We start from the raw sequence: 19,882 nt of genomic DNA, 5'->3' as shown, positions 1-19,882 counted from the left end.
ACAAGAAATTCCTACGACTGAGGTAGGAAAAACACCCCCGTCAAAGGGAAATAACCTTCTCAGTTGGTGGCAGTGACTGAGTGAGAATGGTTATTTCCCTTTGACCATGAAGATGTCCCTGTATAAGTCCTTGTATAATTTTAATCCACCAATAACTCCCTAACCGTGTAAGGACCGTCTCAGGAATGTATAGAACCTGTTCACCAAGTTTGGTGACGATCGGTCCGTTCATTCTTGAGATCTATATGCGAACACAAACATACAAACAAACACACAAACACCCAAACAAGCACATCGAGCGAAACCTATACACACCCCTATACCGGGGGTGTAAAAAAGAATACAGCCGTTCTGGCCTACACTGATCTTCCTCTCACACACACACACACGCACACTGTGACACTGACATACACACGCACGCTCGCCCATGCGCGCACACGCACGGTGCCGCACACACCGTCACTACCGTCGCGTGCCGCATTCGGCAAACATCATGCACACACACAACTTCCCTCGCCCCGGTTCCGTGTTACACCTGTATTCTTCTTTCTCTGATCAAATTCAGACCGAAGTTAATATACGTTATTTGCGTTTTTCAGAATTCTTGAGCGTCACATGGCTCAAAATGAACGAAAATCCAGTGTTCAATCGATACATCTACTGGGTTATGTGCATGTCGTTCCGGCTGTCATGGTGGCCGGTTTATTTGTTTTTTTCGTTTTATTTTTTCATTTCAGTGTATCAAATTGTATATATTTATATTATATATTTATATTCATTTGCATGCCGAGGCGTACATGCTTATTTATTGTGTGGTGTTCAAATGTCTCGTGCCGCTGTGCAATATCATGATTTTTGTTTTCAAGTCTTGGCCTCAAAAATGATATCAAGTGCCTGTGCTTTTGCCATGAAATACGTACGTCTTTGAAAGGTAAAATGGAAGAAAGAAAAATGATTCGCGCGGTACAAACAAATCGATTCCGCCGGAACGCCGCCCACATCATTTCGACCTACATCGGTGTGAGACACCCTCCCTCCCTCCCCCCGGCCTCCAAAAAAAAAAAAAATGTAGAACTGAGTCTGTGACGTCATTTGTTTTTCTCAGCCTTGACCTACTTTGAAATGTTTTGCAACGAATAACATCATACTCCAGTCTGATGTTGGACACTGCACTAGTGTTGCTTTAATCAAGGCGAGTCTGCTTCGCCGGGTACCGGCTTCGCCGGGAAGAAGTAGTTGATTTCAACATAAACTACTGCGAGTACGTGATAGGCCAAGTTCAGTCGGTTCACTATGGCTTTCCCGACTTCGAGAGAGTGACTCGGTCATGAGGACAGCATAATATAACTTAGGTACTAGACCTTGCTCTCAGGGGAAAACTTTGCCTTCAACATGACCTTCCCTTTCTAGCCGTACTGCCGGCATGCCTATTTCATTCGAATCAGCGAGATGCATAGTAATTTACCGCAGTTTCCCAAGTTTTTCAATAAGAAAAAAACTTCCTAGCTGCCACTGCGAGGCCTCTTTGGATCCATACCTATTGAAATTATAGGGAATGCGAACACGTCAAACGGTTCGGCAGCTACCGTGCCGCGTTGGGCGACTGAACAACAAGTAGACACAAACATTACGGGAACAAGTGCACCATGATGTGTGTGCCGCAACTTGTGCGCGAGGAATGCGCAGGTGTAACGCGTTACCGTACTTATCACAATACATGCACCGTATGAATGTACGCTGTTTGCAGAGTTGCATACCTTTGCAAACTTTTATTTCACCCCCCTTTCGCTCTGTAATTGGACACACATTCTGACGTGAGCGGGGATGGGGGGGGGGGGGGGGGGGCGTCTAATGCACCCTAACTTTAGCGGACATGTGGTTTGCAGCCCACTCCCAGCCCCTTCATCTTCTTTCTTTAATTTGAAGCAACCTGCTGGACATTACGCTTTATGATTATCATTGAGGACCTGTGGATATAGGCCATTATTCGCTTTGCCATGGTGGCGTAGAATTCAAGGACCTATTGTTCCACTCTTTCCTTCCAAATTCTAATGCAAACCTATTGGAATAATTAAGGAGTGACGCGAGAATGAGTCTGCGCTGATTGATTATGTGCATCTGTGAAAATTGAGTGTGTGTTAATAGAACATTGCTGGGTCCCGGCCCATAACGGTGCAGTGTTCCTACGTTGAGACACCAGTGTGTCACACATTATTATTTTATTTTTTTTAAGCACATACGCACACACAAACTATCCACCCCAAGATATTCTTTTCCATCCGACTATATCCAACAAACTAAGCTAACGATCTCCAACAAAAACCGTTCAACATCATCTTCATTTGAAATACCGCAACAATAGATTCCGGAATAACACACCGTTCCTATATGTGTTCTTTGTCTGTATGTTTGTCTTGTGTTATGTGCCCCCCACATAACATATTAACCCTACCTGTCCCAAGATAGGCCAATGTGTCCCAATAGTCAGTCAGTCGGAGTCAGACCTGTGCGTACGTGCTACTTAAACAGACGTGGGTCCGGACAGCCCGCGAGTGCATACACGACATTCTTTTCCCTTTTTTTTTAAATTGTTTTTTTAATTATTTTTTTAATTATTATATCTTTACTCTCGGCTGCAAAAGAGCGTAAAGGGGACAAACTCATATTGCGAATTGTCAGTGCATACGACCCATCGAGGTTCAGATGCCGAGTCTCTGCACTAGTAATTATTCAACATACACTTAGCCGAGCGGAACGGCCGTGGCCGGACAAAAAGCAAACAGGGCATATTTAAAGCCTGTTATGAACTTTTATGACACACTGCGGCCATCGGCACCATTTGATAATTCATGATTGTGTCGCGGTTTTGAATTTGATCTTATCGCGCTTGTTGGGGGGCCTCAGGCCGATTCCTTCATATGCGTATAACTGAAACGATTTTGCCATCAGGGTAATACAATACATAAGATGCGTCAGCTCCCTTGAGATGGGATTGTCGCTTGGTGGTCAGTGACCCGGAACGAACACAAGGATAAAGAGCAACCGCTTCCTTAGCCAGCGACTTAACTAGCGAACCAACAAATCAACTCCCTAATGAACCAAGTTCCGTGGGACAGAAGCATCATCGATCATCAGCCAGCGACTTAGTGTGTACAGAAGTTCAGAGGCAAGGGAACCCGATATTGAACAAGGCACATGAATGCCGGAAGAGAACAATTTCGATCTTTTAAGAGTAGGCCGGCACACACACACACCGGCACACACATGTTAACACATGTAATCTAAAATTGACTAAAAGTAAACAAAATAAGACAACATGCACAGCCTGACAACAACAAGAACATACAAGCCAGAGCACAGGTGTTTTTCTTGACAGAGCACGACTTCAGTCTCGCTGTCTGGTTTGCGAGGAGCTGATGACCCAGTTTGAACACTGGCTGAGATTTAAAAAAAATAAAATAACAAGAAGGGCAAAGCCCATACGACTCACATGCTTGACCTTCTGCTTTACACATTTTTCCTACCAAAATACATGTGACCTTGACCCAAGGTCAAGGTCATCCAAGGTCATGCAACACAAAGCTGTTAATTCAAGACATAGGAAGTACAATGGTGCTTATTGGCTCTTTCTACCATGAGATATGGTCACTTTTAGTGGTTCACTACCTTATTTTGGTCACATTTCATAAGGGTCAAAGTGACCTTGACCTTGATCATATGGGACCAAATGTGTCTCATGATAAAAGCATAACATGTGCCCCACATAATTTTTAAGTTTGAAACAGTTATCTTCCATAGTTCAGGGTCAAGGTCACTTCAAAATATGTATACAATCCAACTTTGAAGAGCTCCTGTGACCTTGACCTTGAAGCAAGGTAAACCAAACTGGTATCAAAAGATGGGGCTTACTTTGCCCTATATATCATATATAGGTGAGGTATTCAATCTCAAAAACTTCAGAGAAAATGGGAAAAATGTGAAAAATAGCTGTTTTTTAGACAACATTTATGGCCCCTGCGACCTTGACCTTGAAGCAAGGTCAAGATGCTATGTAGGTTTTTTGGGGCCTTGTCATCATACACCATCTTGCCAAATTTGGTACTGATAGACTGAATAGTGTCCAAGAAATATTCAACGTTAAAGTTTTCCGGCCGGCCGGCCGGACGGCCGGACGGCCGGACGGACGGACGGACGGACGGACGGACGAACGACTCGGGTGAGTACATAGACTCACTTTTGCTTCGCATGTGAGTCAAAAATCTGTGCACCACACCGGGCTGACACGTGCGGGGCGATCGAGGTCACTGGTGTGTAACTGATATTCATGAATAGCACTCCAGCAGCGTTTCATGTTAGAGGGTCCAAACTCCCGACGCCCTAAAGTCCCGGGAGTGCTTTTTGCAAGTAGTGAGACATTCAGTGAAGGGGTATCAGCGGCAAACACATTTTTAGCTACTGCGGTTTCATTTCCGATTTTAACTGACTGGTATGTTATACATGAGGCCATTATCGAGCCCCTTTCGATAATGAGTTTGTTACCTCGCTTCTTGCCCTGTTCGCACAAACACCCTTATTAAAGGAAATCACTGCCATTCGACGCTTCCAGCGACCGATTGCAGCAGATATGCGGACGCAGCTATTAAAACATAAACAAGTCGCGTAAGGCGAAAATACAACATTTAGTCAAGTAGCTGTCGAACTCACAGAATGAAACTGAACGCAATGCCATTTTTCAGCAAGACCGTATACTCGTAGCATCGTCAGTCGACCGCTCATGGCAAAGGCAGTGAAATTGACAAGAAGAGCGGGGTAGTAGTTGCGCTAAGAAGGATAGCACGCTTTTCTGTACCTCTCTTTGTTTTAACTTTCTGAGCGTGTTTTTAATCCAAACATATCATATCTATATGTTTTTGGAATCAGGAACCGACAAGGAATAAGATGAAAGTGTTTTTAAATTGATTTCGACAATTTAATTTTGATAATAATTTTTATATATTTAATTTTCAGAGCTTGTTTTTAATCCAAATATAACATATTTATATGTTTTTGGAATCAGAATATGATGGAGAATAAGATGAACGTAAATTTGGATCGTTTTATAAAAATTTTTTTTTTTTTTACATTTTTCAGATTTTTAATGACCAAAGTCATTAATTAATTTTTAAGCCACCAAGCTGAAATGCAATACCGAAGTCCGGGCTTTGTCGAAGATTACTTGACCAAAATTTCAACCAATTTGGTTGAAAAATGAGGGCGTGACAGTGCCGCCTCAACTTTCACGAAAAGCCGGATATGACGTCATCAAAGACATTTATCAAAAAAATGAAAAAAACGTTCGGGGATTTCATACCCAGGAACTCTCATGTCAAATTTCATAAAGATCGGTCCAGTAGTTTAGTCTGAATCGCTCTACACACACACACACACACACACACACACACACACACACACACACACACACACACACAGACACACGCACATACACCACGACCCTCGTCTCGATTCCCCCCTCGATGTTAAAACATTTAGTCATAACTTGACTAAATGTAAAAACGCTCGCGCTGGACCCGAGTACTCTTCAGACTGGCTCGCTCCCCCAGTATGAAAGTTTTTGTCTTGTGCACGTTTAAGACCAAGTGATTGCTCTGTGTGAATTACAGGCATTCCCTTTGCTATATAAATACATTGCATGCGAGCCGAGGATGTGCGTGGTGACTGGCCTTTCTCTTTTATTTGATCACAATGAAAAATATACTGCCGACCCTCTTTCACAGACTTTCAAAGACATTAGTTACATTTGCCATTTTGCAAAGACTTTCACAGACTTGTTAGGTCTTTGAAAAAAAATCATTTCTCAAAGAGGTTCAAAGATCTTCACTGACCGTACGAACCCTGTCAGACCCGAACATTTTTATGATAAGTTGTAACAAATGGAGCCAAAATATTCAAGTTAATAAATCATCGAAATCAGACAATAATCGGGCAGAAGCTCACGCCGGCCACGTATCAACGTACATCCGATGCTCAGGACCTACAGATAGGTGACGCTTTGGCGGTTGAGGCTTCGTCTTCAGCTCTAACACGCACGCAGACAGTCAGGCAGGTCTAATCTGCACCAGCGGTGTTGGAAGGTTTTGATTTAGAAACACTCGAATGTTACTTCGACGAGATAAACGAACCAAAAGTCAAAAGTGTGCCCCAAATTCGGAAAATATTCTTTCAAAACGGCACTGTAAAAACCATCAACATCACTGTGAGAAAATAAACAATACAAACACAACCAGTTCCCCTGTGGAACATTTCGGGTGGACTTTCCCACGACCTTTGTGTGTGCGTGTGATGATGCGGGAAATAACTAGCGCAGCGCAAAGCCTGGTGTCGCTGGCTGGCTGTTCTATCAGGCTGCCTGGCTGGCTGTTGCTCCGTGTGAATTCCTCCCACCGCCAAGTCGTTTTTGTGGTTTATTTCGCATTTAGGTCCCAGGTAACATTATGAAGTTTTAATACAATCAATCGGACCTATTATCAAGTTAGTGTATCAACTTTTGAACGAACTGCGCCCAGTAGTTTCCCAGCAATAAGCTGTTAAGTCGAGACAGACACACACACAATTAAAGTCTGTTGAGCCCAAGTACTAGCGTACTCGGGGATCAAAAGATTACCCGGCGGCATCATGCCGTTCGCGACTGCAGCGCCGAGAGTTTAAAACCGTCACGGGACTTTGGCGGGTCGAAACGGGGGGTTTCGTGAATGGCAATTTAATTAGTGCGACTTACAGAACAAACAGCGCCACCATGCGGTCAAGTGCCGCCAAAACTGTTACCTGTTTTCTACTCGCACTTCGCAGTTTAAACTGCTACGCTTATTTGACAAAATACGGTAGAAACCATGACCCACTCGTATCCCAGAATGCCACTGATCTATTTTTATACACTGTGGTCTACAATCGATACCCGGCTAAGAAGTAGGCTAACTTTGTTTTTCAGCGTGTCTTCAGACATTCTGGCTTTACACCGTCATTCCAGACCGCACGGACAGATGGGGTAGGTACATCTTTTCACACTCGTGCTTTTCATCGCAAGGGATTCAGCTTCTAACGGCACAGTTCTGTCGCATTGCGAATGTCATTTTGCGCATCGTCTGCTACAGTCCTCGTCTTCGTCAGTCAAATGTAGGTCAGATATGTCTTGTGCACATTTGTTTGCACGACAATTCATGTAGTCGGAATAAAATAGCACCTAAGCAGTAGAAGCGGGCAAGGTTGTTGTTTTTAATCACTTTAGTCAGAGTAGGAGCTGTGAATTTCGTTGAAGTTATTCTCATCTAACGCTATTCGATGATCGGACGGATGGGCAGCATACGATGTAGGCCACTGATGTGTTTACAGTTGTCTGGAAACAAGTACGAAAAGGTCCGTGGCCGCGACTGACAGTTGTGCTATTTGTACGAGGGGAAAAACACAAATATAAATGGATTTTGCATCTGTCGCTCTCTCGTGATTATGAACTGGTTTGTGGCGGTTTTCTGAATAAATGGTTGTTATCACCTTGAATGGTCAATACATGACATCAATTTCATAGTTGAGTACATGATCTGTGTGCCACATGTTTCACATCAACTGATCATGGCATAAGAGAGAGAGAGACGGAGAGAGAGAGAGAGAGAGAGAGAGAGAGAGAGAGAGAGAGAGAGAGAGAGAGAGAGAGAGAGAGAGAGAGAGAGAGACCGAAATCTCAATACAAAGTCATGTATGTCAACACTTTTTTTTTGTAGATGTTATATCTTTCTGCATGTAGTTGAAGCATTTAAGATCATAAATATTATACTTACCTAGCTATCTTATCAGGCTGACCTAAAAGTAAAAGTAAAACTGTTACAAAAAAACAATATATTATATATGTTATGACAGTTTGGTTTAGGAGGCTTTATTTATGTTGTAAAAGTAATTGTATACACTAATACAGATTTACTGATTTAAAGTTTAAAAAATGATTTGCTCATTTGTTGTCATATATAATAATATATGTTCAATGACCCTGGCAATTCTCCCTTAGGATAGCAGAACTGCACAATTTTGCCAGTGTACGTATAATAGCAGGAGTTGACAATATGTAGTGTTTAACAAAAGAATTCATAATCTCGATTGTGACGTAGAACTTGCAATCTGCCAAATGATTTGACTATGTACACCACACTGTGCTGCCGAGTGTACTAATGTATACATTCAAGCAGAATCATTTGCTATCCCCGGAAAGCGCCATATGGTTGCCTAAATGGCGGGGTATAAACGGTCATACAGGTAAAAGCCTTGGGAGTTTCAGCCCATGAACGAACAAACAAACAGCGCATGTGCTGTGTCACAAATAAAGCAGAACTAAAAAATCTCCCAGAGTAGGAGAACATGTTTATATGGCAGTTATAGTGATTAACTATGTATACAGACTTGAACCTAGCTGCCCTGGCGACCACCTCTCCATAACAAACATCCGCATGTCCATTACTTTTGGTCGGCCCTTGGGTGATCATTAAAGACAGGTTCGACTGTATCGTAATTCATTGAAATAATGAAACTATAGTTTCATTCAATAGACAAGCCTTATTCATAGTTTCCACACAAAAAAAATGATTACCAGGAATTTTGGTTTATAGCTGGTGTCCTTTCTATGTTCAAAGGTTTTTTTTCCGTTTTTTTCCCCCCGATTCATTTACTTTCTTATACCAATACTGAGAAATTCGGGTCGCTTCCTTCCATTGGAAAGCTAGCAGCAACAATGTGCGTGTTACGGTGTAATCAGCCACCTGCACTTATGGCAGAATGACCGAGGTCTTTTACGTGCCACGGGGGTGGGACATGGATATTGTCTCAGAGTCTGCACATAAAGTTGACCCGTGTCCGTCCTGACCCTAGGATCAGAAGTCGAGTGAGCTTGACCAATAGACGTTTTCCGGAAATAACTCTGTCAGGATTATCAGCGGTCTGGAGGAGTTAAGCCCTGTACCCCGGTCAGATTTTTCACAACATCCGAAACGTGTTCCACACTTCTGATCGGCTCTATCCTGCGATCGGGACAAGTGACTGACTGTGAAGCGTATGCTATGCGGCGTGCGCTAGATATGATGCCATTTTCTTTCAAAAATATAATAATCGGAGCCACTAATCGTCACGGATGGCTTGCTGATCACTGGAAGTGTTTGCTAAGCATATGTGTGTTATCATAAACTCACGTGACCTCAAGCCAAACCTGCCTGACCTTGTTGATCTCAAACACGTTGTGATACGTGCCAGCGATTTCCACAACAAATTCACAACAGGTGAATGCTGATTTTCGAAAGAAAAGGGTATCATATATTGCGCGCGCTGCATGGCATACACATGTATCGGAGTTGATAGTTCGTCCCGATGCGGGATACAGCTCGCCAGAGGCGTGGAGCGTGACTAGTTACACTGGGGCTCCTACATTACAGAGTTATTTTCGAAAATCATCTATTGAGCTTACCCGGCCCATGCATAAAGAGAACTGCTCGCAGGTTACTAAGACTGAAGTTCACACTTTTTTTTTTTTATCCCGGTAGTCTAACTCTAATGGATCAGTCAGTGTAGGAACCTACCATTAAAGAAGTGGAATAGATTCAGCACATGGGGGCAAACATCAGCCTGTGTTCAGGGCAAAGCCTCATTGCCTGACTGAGTTATTTCTTACCTGCTTTTTGGCAACATGTTGATCCTTGAGACCAAGGAAAAGGCCTGAAATAGCTACAACCCCCCCCCCCCCCTCTCCCTCCTTTTGGAGAGCAGTGAAGGGATGGAATTTTGGGGTGTTGTGGTACTGCAGCAGAAACACTCATTTATGTGCTTGTTTTAAGCATTTTATGGAAAAGAATAAAGTTCAGGCCAGTTACAACCAAATCTTGAGTTTCGATTCACACCGCTGATCAACGCTAAATGTGCAGTTGTGAATTACTACTAGCACACATCCAAACACAAACATGTACGCATAACACACACACACATACACACACAAACTCTTACATTCACTCACACACACACACACACACACATGTGCACACACACACACACACACACACTTGCTTTATTTTTGAGTCGCATTATTTAGTTTGCATTTAACAAAGTCTGTTTTTATTGAGATTTCACCCAGCTCTCAGGGAAAATCCAATCATGTGGTCTGTGTCATCTGTGCGTGCAGGATAATATGTCATATTCTGAAGTTTGCCTCCAGTATTGATTTCACAGGCTAATTATAATAGCTATTGTAGGTGCTAATGATGCATTGACAAGCAATTGTATAATACTGTTATACAGTGGAACCCCTTTTTACGACCTCCAAAAATCTGAGAAAATCAGGTCTTAAAAAGGAGGATTTAGTCTTAAAATGGGGATAAATTTACAGAGGTTATGAACAGAAAGTCTGAGAAAACAAGGTCTTAAAAAGGAGGGAGTCGGGGGGTTCCACTGTACTGTAATACAGACAGCTCTCCCACATGGAATTGCGTTGAGTATTATTTACTACTATTAGGGATTGATTTCCTCTTCCTTAAAGATACTCGCCTTCCAGTGTAATTTTTACCATCTAAACCACCATGAATCTCTCCAGACTTTCACAGTGGGACAAGAGCCCCATGTAAAACCCTACAGATCCGCGGTGGTGTACAACTACAAGATTGTTTACACAGTTCAGTTGGTTCAAAGTTTTTCATGCCCCTTCAATTTGTTTGCCTACTTGGGACTGCATGATTCCATTTTGTTTCCTTTCTCAGTAAGTTTACCTAGTGGTCTCCGTATTTGAAACTACATGTACAGTATTACATTTAGTCACAGTAAAGGGAAGAAGGTTCTAAATAAACTCATTTCTTTTCACACCTGTTCCTTCAAATCTTGTTTAACTTTACAATCTTGATATCCTTGAGTTGAAAAACAAACTTGTCCGTTTGGGTTGCTCAGATTGTTTAATCTAGTCCCTCTTTAAGACGAGGGCCAAATGTAAGAAAGCAAATCACTGCATACTTTATTACCCTCGTTAAATAAAGAATTGTTCTTTTTCTTGTTCTTTGTTCTACATGGGAAGGAAGGCTATAAAAGTTATAAATCTTCAGACAGGTGAGCTTGTCTGATTTTTTCTCCTGTAATCAGCAGTGAAGATTTGCGGTGCAGCGTACATGGTGGGACAGATGTTCAAAAACGGCTAAGATATGTATCAGAGGGGACAAAAAATCAGTTGGAAAATAGACCAAGAAGATATTGACCTACCTTCATGCAGAAAAAAGCATGTCTGAATCGAGGAGTTGCCGTAGCCTTCAGATGAAAAATAAATCAGGAGGTCATTGACTTTATTCCTTTACAGATTATGGTGGTCACATATGGTGTAAAGAATTTGATTTGCTTGTGCTAGGGGGCGGTGATATATGTAGCACAGTCGGTAGCATGCTGGCTAAATATAACACAGGATTATACATGTATATAAACATTTTTTAAGAAAAAACAAAACAAAAACAGAATTTTCTTCTCAGCTCCGGCTTAAGCCTTCACAAACATATCAGGTTTCCTGATTAGATCATAGCAGTTAATGGCCTAGATTAAGTCTTTAAAGAACTATAGAACTTGGGTTACTATTTATTCCAGCAGACATGAATTACAGGATCTTTTCCGTGCGCACTTAGTCTTGTGCTTGCATGTACACACAAAGGGGGATAAGGCACTAGCAGTAGCAGGTCTGCACATAAGTTGACCTCGTAGATTGGCAAAATCTCCACCCTTAACCCACCAGGCGCGGCCGGGATCGATTCAAATCCGCGAACTTCCTCATGGGAGGATGGCGTCTTATCGGTTTATCCACTAGGCCACTTTACCAGTCTGATCTCAACACTATCCAGTGGCTTGTGGCTCCTTGATAGTTTTCTTGTCTAGCTGATAGCTGTTGGCGTCACGACTTTTAAAACTGTGAAAGACATGTTGAAACTGTGAAAAACATGAAGGGTGTTGCAATAGTTGTGGGAAGCCGGCATTAATAACTGTTTCATCTTGTATTATTTTTTCTTCCTTTTCAGTCAGATGTAGTAGCTGCCCAAAGGTTCTGACTTGCTGAAAAACTTCTCAGCTCTCCACTTCTTCAGCAGTGAATCAGCGGCGACCATTATCGTTCCAAAACCATGCCTCACGGTGCCATTCCCTTCCCCTTCGGCAAATGTCGCATCTGTTGTGACAAGGCCACCGGTGTGCATTATGGGGTGGCTACTTGCGAAGGATGTAAGGTAAATTAAAGTCTAAATATTTTTGTTTTGTCTTTGTGAAGGATGTAAATGAAAATTAAAAATCTTTATAGACTGCCAGAGGTATGTATGCTTCTTGGAGGCTGTGTTCACCATTAATGGCAATTCTTTGGCAGTTCAGTCAGTGTAAGTGTAACTCCCTTTAAACCACCACCCCACCCCCCCCCCCCCACCCCACCCTCCTGCTTTTATGGACTGCTGTATTTAAAAAAAAAAAAATCGCAACATCAACAATGAATGTCACTTATCACAACAAATTACAAGTGCTTTCAACGTGCTTTCAGAGCTAATTTTAGCTCAGTTTCGTTGTGGATTGATGATGTGAAGGCTTTGACAGTTATAAATACCAATCTATTATATATTTGATCTGCTGAATATTGAAACAACAGAACAAAACAATCAGACTAACAAACACTGCGCGCACAGATATGTGATACTGACAGTGTTAAATCTTTTTTTTATTACATTTAGTCAAGTTATGACTAAATGTTTTAACATAGAGGGGGAATCGAGACGAGGGTCGTGGTGTCTGTGTGCGTGTCTGTCTGTCTGTCTGTGCGTGTGTGTGTGTAGAGCGATTCAGAGTAAACTACTGGACCGATCTTTATGAAATTTTACATGAGAGTTCCTGGGTATGATATCCCCGGACGTTTTTTTCATTTTTTCGATAAATGTCTTTGATGACGTCATATCCGGCTTTTTGTAAAAGTTGAGGCGGCACTGTCACACCCGCATTTTTCAATAAAATTGATTGAAATTTTGGCCAAGCAATCTTCGACAAAGGCCGGACTTTGGTATTGCATTTCAGCTTGGTGGCTTAAAAATTAATTAATGACTTTGGTCATTAAAAATCTGAAAATTGTAATTAAAATTATTTTTTTATAAAACGATCCAAAACTACGTTCATCTTATTCTTCATCATTTTCTGATTCCAAAAACATATAAATATGTTATATTCGGATTAAAAACAAGCTCTGAAAATTAAAAATATAAAAATTATGATTAAAATTAAATTTCCGAAATCGATTTAAAAACAATTCCATCTTATTCCTTGTCGGTTCCTGATTCCAAAAACATATAGATATGATATGTTTGGATTAAAAACACGCTCAGAAAGTTCAAACGAAGAGAGGTGCAGTAAAGCGTGCTATGCAGCACAGCGAAACCACTACCGCGCTAAACAGGCTCGTCAGTTTCACTGCGTTTTGCACGAGCGGCGGACTACGGTCATTGTTAAAAAATGCAGTGCGTTCAGTTTCATTCTGTGAGTTCCACAGCTTGACTAAATGTAGTATTTTCGCCTTACGCGACTTGTTGGCAGCTGTCTAAACAAAAATGAATACGTGATCAAAATAAGCAGGACATAATGGCATTCCCATGTAGTTTTCTTGCAAGTAGGAATTACGTTTTTTTGTCGTCAATTTTACTTTTTTTTTTTTAGCTGTTCTTCTTATTTCTGCTGTCAGCTTGATTCTGGAATTTGTGGCTTCTCGTTTGAAGTATATTTCAGGGGTTTGAAGTCTGTTTCTATTATCTGCATTGACAGGGTTTCTACAAACGCAGTATCCCTAAGGGAGAGAAGTATCGATGCTACTTTGGCGGTACATGTGTTATCTCCCCTGAGAACCGCAACCGTTGCAAGTCCTGTCGTTTCCGGAAATGTCTGGAACAAGGAATGGCCATGGAAGGTAGGGGTTGTTTTTATTTAGTTTTAGTTTTTGTTTTTCTTTTCCTTAGTTATCTGCATTACATTTACATGGAAGTATTTTAAAGACATCCCTACAGCCTGCCTATGATTTACAGCTGTAAGGTTTTTGAGACTGGATCAGTATGTGTTTATTTCATTGAAGTAGAAGCAGATATAATGTTAATGGGAACATTTCTGTATTTTATCAGCATGCCCACGCACCCCCCTAGAAAGGTTTCGCGCCGTCGACTTTGATATTATTTACAAATGTTCAGCCTTTTTTACTTTTTTAAATTCCCATGCCTGATGAGAGTACTGTGCCAGAAACGAAACGATATCCTTTGGATTGATATTTCTCTTGATCAGCTTATTTGTCTAGTTACTGTAAGTTTTAACACAGTTATCAGTTCTTATGAGGGGTAGGAGTCTCACTTAAAAAGAGATAAGGGTTGGAAAATAATTTACAAGATCACTGTCACTGTGAAAGAGAAATTTGTTGATCCATTTCTCTTAACACTTTCGCGACGGTAGGTGACTAAATTAGTAACAGCGCTGACACGCCCACGGACGGGAAGTGACTATTTTAGTAACAGACATACAAGGTACACGACTCGTGATTGCTTCCCGGTTTTTGAAGCTTGCAATAAATTGAGTTGTTTACCTTGATACACGTGACTTACTCTCCGCCATGTGCAAATTAGAGAAGATTTGAGTGGTTTTTTCGAACAAAAAAAAAAATGAATCGAAGGCGAGCCGTGTCACGGGAGGAGATTCTCCGGATGTTGGATCTTGAGGATCCTGTAGATCATGATTCCGACGTTTTGTTTTCGCCTCAAGAAAGCGATAATAGCAGTGATATTGAGGAAGAAACAGTCCTGTTGTTGCTAGTATGAGTCGGCAAACTTCCCGCAGTGGGGCACTGCGGTTATGAAATTAAAGGCCCCTCCTGTTTTTGGAACCGCAGGAGCTTTCTAGTTTGCTGTTAGGTAGATTTTTAGTTCCTCTTTCCTGTCATGCTCTCTTTTTCTTCATGAATTCTTTTCTTTTTTCTGCCTTCTTGCTCATTCACCTGTATTTTTTCCAAAAATCTCTTCTCTTGCCGCTTGTCTCGCGATTCATGTATAGTTTAATCTGTTAGTGTTCTGATGTAAGTCCAGCAGTAGATAGGTTAAGCCTATTTTAACATACTGGAAACTGGTAATCTTCCAGTAGGTATTAATTTAGTTTTACTAAAGCCTGCTGGGACACAAGTAATGGGTTAGTGCATTTGTAAACAGGAATCGCTTGACAAGTGGCCCCCTTCATCCCCCCCTTCCTCGTCCTGATATGGCTCTGCGTAGTCGGCTGGACGTTAAGCAACAAATAAACAATAAACAGTCGGCAAACTACACGTGGTAGGGTGGTACTGCATGGATCTTCGAATAGTGTAGTTGCAAGGGGGGCGTGGCAGCACTGATAACAATGGATGGCTGGAGCCTCCTAATCCTTTTGGAAATGTTCATAGGTGTACAGTTGGGACTTTGTTGTGAAAATGTGACTTATATTCAATATGGATTACCTAGACATCATTTGGTGAGTGTCACAGTTTTGTTTCATTTGAGTCAGGATGCTGTGAGTGAATGCGGGATTTGCTTGTTTTTTTCTTTGTACTGTCTCCTTATTTCTGTGTAGAATTTTAACAATATTTCAGCTAATTCATAGGTTTTACACCTTGTTTGGTTATACAATTATTTATAATACTTTCTGTTAAAAAATAACTTTTAACAAGTCGCGTAAGGCGAAAATACAATATTTAGTCAAGTAGCTGCCATTTTTCAGCAAGACCGTATACTCGTAGCATCGTCAGTCCACCGCTCATGGCAAAGGCAGTGAAATTGACAAGAAGAGCGGGGTAGTAGTTGCGCTAAGAAGGATATAGCACGCTTTTCTGTACCTCTCTTTGTTTTAACTTTCTGAGCGTGTTTTTAATCCAAACATATCATATCTATATGTTTTTGGAATCAGGAACCGACAAGGAATAAGATGAAAGTGTTTTTAAATTGATTTCGACAATTTAATTTTGATAATAATTTTTATATATTTAATTTTCAGAGCTTGTTTTTAATCCGAATATAACATATTTATATGTTTTTGGAATCAGCAAATGATGGAGAATAAGATAAACGTAAACTTGGATCGTTTTATAAATTTTTTTTTTTTTTTTACAATTTTCCGATTTTTAATGACCAAAGTCATTAATTAATTTTTAAGCCACCAAGCTGAAATGCAATACCGAACCCCGGGCTTCGTCGAAGATTACTTGACCAAAATTTGAACCAATTTGGTTGAAAAATGAGGGCGTGACAGTGCCGCCTCAACTTTCACGAAAAGCCGGATATGACGTCATCAAAGACATTTATCAAAAAAATGAAAAAAACGTATGGGGATATCATACCCAGGAACTTTCATGTCAAATTTCATAAAGATCGGTCCAGTAGTTTGGTCTGAATCGCTCTACACGCACGCACACACACACACACACACATACACACACACATACACTCACACACACACACATACACCACGACCCTCGTCTCGATTCCCCCTCGATGTTAAAATATTTAGTCAAAACTTGACTAAATATAAAAAAGCAGTGGAAAATAAAACACACACACAAAAACGTTAAAAAACACAAATTATCCCCCTTTCACCCCCTCTTTGCTAAAACAAATCGCGTGACAAACTTATAAATAGCACGACTGAACTGGGCATCCACTTTTTAATTAGTACACAAAATTTGGTGGTGATTGGACTTAATTCAAGCTTGCTAGACAGATTTCTTTACAGTTACTGTTTTTTGGGAAATTTCTTGGTGGCAAGCAGGACGTTAACGCCGTGGCAATGCTAGTCACAATAGTGTTAACTCCTTGTAGTAAGTCTTTACGAAAGTATCATTCTACTGCCAGTGTCTTTTCTTTAAAGTTGCAATCTTCTATTATTCTGCAGTCTATGTTGCATATATATATTCAAGCCTTCATGCATGTTAAAAAAGTGTGTGTGTGTGTGCATGTGTGAATGTGTATGCATGTTCCTCAAAGAAAATCTTGATCAGTGTTAACAAATGTTTAAGACAGGGAAAGATAAAGGAGAAAGAACTGAGAACATGTGTGTGCACTTACCATTCTGAGCAAGAGAGTGAATTACTGTTGCAGCTGTCAAGATGGGCCGCATCCCCAAAGTGGAGAAAGAAAGGGCTCTGGAGGAGGTGGCAACCCTGAAAAGCGACGTCGATGACGTAAGCAGCATGTCTCCGCCAACCACCGCCGTCACAGGACCCCAGGCCAACACACAGACCACAGCCAATGGCAGCGCAGAGCGAGGGAAACGCCTTGCCAGCGGCGGTCATCCTTTTGACGAAGATCTGGGCTCACCTCCCTGGGACCTGCCCCACGGGGACTCCGCCCATCGCTTCCCTCGCCCACATAAAAAGTTCATCAACTCCAGCTTTCCCAGCGCCCACAGCAGCAGCAGCAGCAGCATGTACGGACATGATCCCAACAGGTTCTCTACTCCCATAGACGCCGCCTTCCACAGGACGGGCAGCAGCGGGCACTCCAGCGACACTTCTAGTGGTTTTTCCTCTCACAGCAGTTTTGGCACAGAAGAAAGCAGCATGTCTCTGGATTGGTACAAGAAGGACACAGCCGCCAATAGGGAGGAGAAACCTCTGATGCTGTCATCGGAGAGTGACCTGGGGCCCTTTGAAAAGCTGATGATGGCTTCAGAAGCTGCCAGAAATCAAAACATGGAATTGCACAACGGCCAGTTGTGGACAGAGGACAGGGATGGTAGCCCACACGGAAGAGAATTCAGCACGGCAGCGAGAACTTTTGATGGGGTGTCATCTGAAATGGATGCAAGCCAGCCAGGCACAGAGGATGGAGACTTCCAGGCAAATCCTGGAGCAAGCCCACAGCTCCTAGCGTTGGACAGAGAGTCACCAAAAAGCAGTGGGACGAGCAGCCCTGAGAGCGGGGTGAGAGGTCAGCGCAAGCTGTACAGCCCGGGGCTAATCAAGGTCCTCTTCAACCAGGTGATGCAGGGGGAGAATGGGCAGCAGCGGGACAAGCTCCTGAAGAAACTGGCCAGGACGTGCTCCCAGGAGGCGTTCGGCAGCTCTGGTCTCGAGCTTCTTCACTCTGTTGTCAGCAGCAGCATGGCTATCAACCGCGGTGGCTCTAAGACGGCGTCCGCGCCTGACATCAGATCGGCTTTCCTTCAGGCCTCCACCGGTCAAGCGTCCAGCTGTGCCAACACCACAGTCACAGCTAGTCCGTCTCCATCCTTTGCCGCAAGCAGCCCAGCTGTCTCCCACACATCCTACTCCGTGTCTTCACACACAACTCACGGCCAGCTGAGCCTTGACAGCTTTGACGGAGGATCTTCATTGTTGTCTCAGAAGCATGGTTTCGGCTCATCAGGGAAAGGAGGAATGCATCAGGGAGGATCTTCGGAAGTGAGTCACCAGCCGTGGAGTCAGTCGCCACACTACCACCATCAAGAGGAGCAAGGTTCCCATGCTGCACAATACTCTCAGTGTCATCCGCAGTCCAACTCTCTCTCTCAGTCCCACAATCAGCAGTACCATCCTCAGTCTGACTCTCTCTCTCAGTCCCAGGACCAGCAGTATCATCCTCAGTCCGACTCTCTCTCTCAGTCCCACAGTTCTCAGTTCTTCAAGGAGCTTTTTCCATCCAGTCACTCGTTCTCGGCCGGCGACATGCACAACATAGGTCACAGCCACTTAACGGGCGATAGCCAGCACCCTCCCTTGGCTCCCCCCTCTCAACATTCCCCGCCCCTGGAGTTCCATCAGTCCCACCCACAACAGACCTTCAGCGAGGGCATGGAAGGAAGCCACTTCCAGTCGGTGGAGAACCCCCTGGCAGTGCCACCTTCTGACAGTGGCGAGTGTGGCTTTGACCTCAACTACCTGTGCCAGGAGCAGCTCCGGGACATCCACGAGTCCCACATGCAGAGCGACGCCAACAGTCCTGTCTCCAGCCACGAGGGCTCGCTGGTCAACTTGGCGCCTGGATACAGTGAACACAACATGAAGGACTTTGCTACGGCCAGACAGTTGATCGAGGGACACATCAACGATGGGATGACCCCGCTTTGCTTCAACGGTCCGCAGGGTAAGGACACCGCGACCTCAGCATGTTACGACGACGAGCCCAAGGACAAAGAGTTTGCCGCTCCTACGTACTTCTCAGACCCTTTGATGAAGGAGGCAGCTGAGGTGCTCGGCAGCGGCATATGCAAGATCTTTGAGTGTGAGATGCGGAGAGCGTTCAGGGACCAGCATCTGAAGTTGATGGTTAGTATTTCGAAACGATCTTGTGACTGGGTTCTCTCTGTCTGTCTGTGTTCTGACGCCTGTCTACATTCTGATGTCTGTCTGTGTTTTGATGTCTATCTGTCTGTCTGTCTGTGTTCTGATGTCTATCTGCCTGTCTGTCTGTGTTCTGATGTCTATCTGTCTGTCTGTCTGTCTGAGTTCTGATGTCTGTTTGTCTGTCAAGTCAAGTCAAGTTTTATTATTCCAATAAAACCCCGTGAGGGTACATGTCTGTGTTCTGATGTCTGTCTCCCTTCTTATTTATAAGTTCTCATGTCTGTTCTGTACCTGTAAGTGTAACTCTGACTCTGAGACATACTTTGTCCGTCTTGCAGTTACCTGTTGCTATTTCAGGTTGGCTTATCTACTTGATGCTTTTCGCTTTACCTGGAGCATAAGGCAGCAAACATGAGGTTGTGAGTGCCGTAGTGATGTTGATTTCTTTAGTCCACCCACAGCCACATTCACTTGAAAGGCACCTATGTATACAGCGAATCTGCTATCCGCATGATAGTTTTTATGCTCTTCCAA

The 19,882-nt window shown here is 42.9% G+C and overlaps 1 protein-coding gene across 2 annotated transcripts in view; it reads left to right on the top strand.

Annotated features, from left to right (window-relative positions):
- Positions 1-6,913: 6,913 nt before the first annotated feature.
- Positions 6,914-19,882, top strand: part of LOC138971512 (uncharacterized) — a 247,650-nt gene continuing 234,681 nt past the window's right edge. For both annotated transcript variants that reach the window (XR_011457273.1, XM_070344255.1), the window contains exons 1-4: positions 6,914-7,042; positions 12,063-12,266; positions 13,831-13,972; positions 17,163-19,330. Coding sequence is in view for 1 of the 2 variants with exons in the window: in XM_070344255.1 (XP_070200356.1) it covers positions 12,165-12,266; positions 13,831-13,972; positions 17,163-19,330 (2,412 nt within the window). In the remaining variant the exon portion in view is untranslated. The remainder of the gene's footprint in view (positions 7,043-12,062; positions 12,267-13,830; positions 13,973-17,162; positions 19,331-19,882) is intronic.

Source organism: Littorina saxatilis, linkage group LG7 (genome assembly GCF_037325665.1).
Source record: "Littorina saxatilis isolate snail1 linkage group LG7, US_GU_Lsax_2.0, whole genome shotgun sequence".
Lineage (NCBI taxonomy): Eukaryota > Metazoa > Mollusca > Gastropoda > Littorinimorpha > Littorinidae > Littorina > Littorina saxatilis.
This window is presented reverse-complemented; position numbering and strand designations above follow the sequence as displayed.